This window comes from Sapajus apella, unplaced genomic scaffold (assembly GCF_009761245.1).
Source record: "Sapajus apella isolate SASKATOON/1434 unplaced genomic scaffold, GSC_monkey_1.0 scaffold77, whole genome shotgun sequence".
Lineage (NCBI taxonomy): Eukaryota > Metazoa > Chordata > Mammalia > Primates > Cebidae > Sapajus > Sapajus apella.
The window spans coordinates 9,125,361-9,130,819 of record NW_022437017.1 but is presented as its reverse complement, the minus strand read 5'-3'; the positions used below and the strand labels follow the sequence as shown (position 1 = coordinate 9,130,819).

At 58.0% G+C, this 5,459-nt stretch overlaps 1 protein-coding gene across 7 annotated transcripts in view; it reads left to right on the top strand.

Annotated features, from left to right (window-relative positions):
* Positions 1 to 3,322: 3,322 nt before the first annotated feature.
* The window catches only part of DOT1L (DOT1 like histone lysine methyltransferase), a 78,334-nt gene continuing 76,197 nt past the window's right edge, over positions 3,323 to 5,459 (top strand). For 6 of the 7 annotated variants that reach the window (XR_004260961.1, XM_032252350.1, XM_032252348.1 and 3 more), the window contains exon 1: positions 3,323 to 3,629. Coding sequence is in view for 5 of the 7 variants with exons in the window: in XM_032252350.1 (XP_032108241.1) it covers positions 3,549 to 3,629 (81 nt within the window). In the remaining 2 variants the exon portion in view is untranslated. The remainder of the gene's footprint in view (positions 3,630 to 5,459) is intronic. The other variant, XM_032252351.1, reaches the window with a different exon arrangement.

Here is a 5,459-nt window from a genome sequence, read left to right as displayed (position 1 = left end):
TCTCTTGACCTCGTGATCCACCCGCCTTGGCCTCCCAAAGTGCTGGGATTACAGGCTTGAGCCACCGCGCCCGGCCCTATATTTTTCTTAGAGATGGGGTCTTGCTATGTTGCTCAGGCTGATCTTAAACCCCCGATTTTTTTTTTTTTTTTGAGGCGGAATCTCTGTCACCCGGGCTGGAGTGCAGGGGCACGATCTCAGCTCACTGCAACCTCCGCCTCCCGGGTTCAGGGGATTCTCTGCCTCAGTCTCCCTGGTAGCTGGGATTACAAGTGCCTACCACCACGCCCAGCTAATTTTTTTTAGTAGAGACAGGGTTTCACCATGTTGGCCAGGATGGTCTTGCTCTTTTGACCTCATGATCTGCCCGCCTTGGCTTCCCAAAGTGTTGGGATTACAGGCATGAGCCAGCGGGCCCCGCTGAAACCCTGGTCTTAAATCATCCTTCGACAGGGACCTCCGAAAATACTGGGGTTATAGGTGTGAGCCAACACACCAGCTGAAGCAGTTTTAGCTCAGAGAGGGCGAGGGTGTGATTGCTGGCTCAATTTAATGTCTGTCTGGGCCTCATAATTAAAAGGAACTTGCATTCCTCAGATAAATGATGCTCTTTTCTTTCCACGAGGAAAAAATGTCTGGGTCAAACTAAAAGTGTAGAGATGAATCTCTCAAGCGAATGTTTTATTTGGCAAGAAAGAATTGCAATTTGAGGCATACATGAGACCAAAGAGGAGTTTGGGGGCTTTATAAAAAAAGGAATGCCTGTAATCTCAGCACTTCTGGAGGCCGAGGTTGGCAGATCACCTGAGGTCGGGAGTTCGAGACCAGCCTGACCAACATGGAGAAACCCCATCTCTACTAAAAATACAAAATTACCAGGGCGTGGTGGCGCATGACTGTAATCCCAGATACTCTGGAGGCTGAGGCAGAAGAATCGCTTGAACCTGGGAGGCGGAGGCTGCAGTGAGCCTAGATGGTGCCACTGGACTCCAGCCTGGGCGACAGAGCCAGACTGTCTCAAAAAACAGACCAAAAAAAACCAAAAAACAGGGCCGGGCGCGGTGGCTCAAGCCTGTAATCCCAGCGCTTTGGGAGGCCGAGGCGGGTGGATCACGAGGTCAAGAGATCGAGACCATCCTGGTCAACATGGTGAAACCCCGTCTCTACTAAAAATACAAAAAATCAGCTGGGCATGGTGGCGGGTGCCTGTAATCCCAGCTACTCAGGAGGCTGAGGCAGGAGAATTGCCTGAACCCGGGAGGCGGAGGTTGCGGTGAGCCGAGATCGCGCCATTGCACTCCAGCCTGGGTAACGGGAGCAAAACTCCGTCTCAAAAAAACAAACAAACAAACAAACAAAAAAAAAAAACAGTAGAAGGGACTTTTGTGCTTGACAGTCAAAGGCTTTAATCACCAGGCGCTGTGGCAGTGACGGCAGGACTCCATCAGCGGGACTCCATCGCTGAGCAGAGGAAAGCCTCAGAGGTCAAGTGACGCGCCCAAGGTCACCCAGCATGGAAGGGGTGGGGCAGGGCTGGAACTTGGCCAGGCAGGGAGGGTGTTGGTCTTTCCTGGGGACTTGGGGAGGTGCTGGTGGTGAAACTGCCTTGGCAAAATTACGGCTGCAATACTGAAAGAGCTCTATCTAACGCAACTGACTCCCTCTCACTTCTAACCTCCACGCTGGCTGTCCTTGTTCATACCTGGGCGTAGGCTGAACTCACTTTGGGAGAAACTTATAGTTGTTTTTTTTTTTTAAACTTTTTTTTTCAGTCCCCGTAGAGACTGCCAAAACTTGCCAATGCTGAGTATATTTCAAGTCATCATGGTGGGGTATTGGTGGTGCATGCCTATAATCCCAGCTATGCAGGAGGCTGAGACAGGAGACTGGCTTGAACCTGGGAGGCGGAGGTTTCGGTGAGCCCAGGGTTAGGGTTAGGGTTAAGGGGAAAAGTTTTCAATTAGCCGTAATCGCGTCTCGTTTAAACCTCATTGGCTGGCTGGGCGCGGTGGCTCACGCCTGTTATCCCAGCACTTTGGGAGGCCGAGGCGGGTGGATCATGAGATCAAGTGATCGAGACCATCCTGGTCAACATGGTGAAACCCCGTCTCTACTAAAAATACACAAAATTAGCTGGGCATGGTGGCGCGTGCCTGTAGTCCCGGCTACTCGGGAGGCTGAGGCAGGAGAATTGCCTGAACCCAGGAGGCGGAGGTTGTGGTGAGCCGAGATCGTGCCATTGCACTCCAGCCTGGGTAACAAGAGCGAAACTCCTTCTCAAAAAAAAAAAAAAAAAACCTCCTCATTGGCTATACGATACTGCCACTGTGCAAGGTTGTTTTATTTTTTTGGTGACAGAGTCTCGCTCTGTCGCCCAGACTGGAGTGCAATGGTGTCATCTCGGCTTGCGGCAACCTCCGCCGCCTCATGGGTTCAAGCACGACCCCAACTCTTCTCTCAGCTGCTTCCTTTATGCCCAGCCCCCTTCGATCTCCCAATCTGTCCTTATGGCCACCAGGGGAATCTATTTTCATTATTTATTTATTTTTGTTTTGTTTTGTTTTGAGATGGAGTCTCGCTCTGTCACCCAGGCTGGAGTACAGTGGCTCGATCTTGGCTCATTGCAATCTCTGCCTCCCGGGTTCAAGTGATTCTCCTGCCTCAGCCGCTGGAGTTGCTGGGATTACAGGCGCCCACCACCACGCCCGGCTAATTTTTGCATTTTTAGTAGAGACAGGGTTTTACCGTGTTGGCCAGGCTGGTCTCAAACTCCTGACCTCAAGTCTATCCACCCGCCTTGGCCTCCCAAAGTTCTAGGATTATAGGCCTGAGCCACCACACCTGGCCCAAATACTAGATCTTATTCATTCTTTTTTTTAACCCAATAAACAGCATTGTTGTCGAATGAGTCCTGGGCTTGGAGTTAGAGCGGATCCTGGACCGTGGCTCTTACACTAAATGAGGATTTTTGGTTTTACTAAGCAGTGTGTGAGGAGGTGTTCGGCGTCCTCCTCCTCGGACGGGATTCGAACTCGCCACCACACTGGCCCGCCCACAGGATCTCCCCGGGTCTCCGCTTCGGGCCGGCGAGTGGGGGGAGGGGACGGCCGAGGGCAACCGAGGACGTACGTGCGTGCGTGCGTGCGTGCGTGGATTCGGGCGGGCGGGCGAGTCCACGGGGCGGGACGCCGGGGGGGTGGCGCGCGCGGGGCTGCCTGTTGGGCGGCGGGCGCGCGCCGGCCTCTTCGCTCCGGGCCCCCCCTCGCGCGCGCGGCGAGTGGTTCTGCCCGGCCCCCGGCTCATTGTGCTAGCCTCACGCCGGCCCAAGATGGCGGCGGCGCTGGAGGCCCTGGGCCTGTGACCACAAAGAGGGAGCCGGGGGCCGGACCGGAGCGCGGCGGCGGCGGCGGCGGCGGCCGAGGCCGAGGCCAGGCCCCCTCTCCTCAGCCTCCCGCCCCTCCCTCCCGCCCGCCCTCCTCCGCCCACCGGCGGCCCCGCCCCTCCCCCAACCGCCCGCCTAGCATGGTGCGGCGGCCGCGCGCGCGGACATGGGGGAGAAGCTGGAGCTGAGGCTCAAGTCGCCCGTGGGGGCCGAGCCCGCCGTCTACCCGTGGCCGCTACCGGTCTACGTGAGTGCCGCTCCCCCGCCGTCCCTCCCTCCCGGCCTCCCCTCCCCCGCCGCCCCCGGGGACGCCCCAGCTCCCGTAGCCGCGCGCGCCGGTTCTCCCTGCGGAACAGAGCTCCCGGACTGTCGCTGCCCGGGACCACCGTGGCTTCCCCGCCGAGCGGCCGGACGACCGTTTCCCGCAGGGCGGGAGCCGCTGGTGCCCGGCGTGGGAGCAGGAGCCGGCGCCCCCCGAGCCCGGCCGCGCTGCTGTTGCCCCCGCCGGGCTGTCCCGGGCGCCGAACGGGAGGGGTTTCTCGTGCCAGGCGCGTTTTGACGGGAAGCCCGGCCGCCCGGCTCGTTCCCGGCGCTGTCAGTGTGCCCCGCCGCCTGATTTCGCTTTTTGAGGGCACCCTTTCCTGTCCTCGCTCCACTTTTTACAATTAGGCGTTTGCTCCACTCTTCTTACCCGGGCACGGCGGGCCCGACCCTGAGAAGGTGGGAAATGCCGTCCCCTTGAGTGGGCGGGAGCGGTCTGACCTTTGGAAATTGGGAATTTTTGCCCCCGTCGTCTTGATCGGGTGTGGGCTGCCTTGGCCCTGGGAAAGTGGGAATCTGACTTTTGAATCGCAGTGGGTGGGACTGGCGTGACCCTTGGAAACTGGGAGTTCTTTCTGTCCCCCAATCGTAAGTGGGCAGGACTGGGCTGACCCCGGGAGTTAGGTAATTTTGTCTCCTTCATCTTGGTGACCGTTGGAAAATGACAGGCTGGGTGGAATGTTACAGAGGCACCCTCCCCCCTCCCCCGGTGGCTCCAGAAACCCGCGTGCGGCTCCCGGGGTGCGCGTCCCGGCGTGGTCCCTGGGGAGGCGGGGCGCAGGCGTCTGCGCTTGGGACCCTCTGGCCACGCTGCGGGTCCCTTTTAGGCGAAAAGTGAAGCAGGCGATGTCGGCCAGCGTGTCTGGGTCTCGTGTTTTGGGGGGCGCGCCTGCGGGGCCCGCCCGGGCATCCCCGCGCGCGCTGCGACTCCCGCGCGCGCGCTCGACTTGTGTCAGTTTTTGGAAACGTGCTCGCCGGGGGCGGGGTCAGGACGCGGCGAGCGCTAGGGAACCCGGGCTGGCGCTGGGCCCTGGGTCCCTGCGAACGGGAGGGGGAGGCAGCGAGGCTTCCAGCCTGGCCGCACGTCTCGTGCGCGCTTGTCCTGCTCCTGGAGCTGGCAGCGTCGGGCCATGGGGCTCTGGCTTCTCCGGTTGGGCGGCTTTAGTTGTGCTCCTGGGCAGCCTGAGTCGGGATCTGGGCTGGGAGACTTCCTGGGACAGAAACTGAATGCAAAGGCAGCGCTTCTGTGACTCGCCTGGTTTCCTCCCTCTAACGTGCAAACTCCAGAGCCCTTCCAGCCTCCACTTCTCTGTTGGGGTCTTATCGTTTTAGGTGGTAGAAGGCGTCTGACCTTAACATTATTATTATTATTTGTATTATTATTATTATTTTTTGAGATGGAGTCTTGCTCTGTCACCAGGCTGGAGTGCAGTGGCGCAATCTTGACTCACTGCAACCTCTGCCTCCCGGGTTCAAGCGATTCTTCCGCCTCAGCCTCCCGAGTAGCTGGGACCACAGGGGCGTGCCACCACACCCAGCTAATTTTTTTGTGTTTTTAGTAGAGATGGGGGTTTCACCGTGTTGTCCAGGATGGTCGCTATCTGTTGACCTCGTGATCTGCCCGCCTCGGCCTCCCAAAGTGCTGGGATTACAGGCGTGAGCCACGGCGCCCGGCCCTTAACATTATTTTTTAAAAAATTATTAGACTAGAGTAGAACGAGGAATTTTTTTTTTTTTTTTTTTTTTTTTTTTTTGA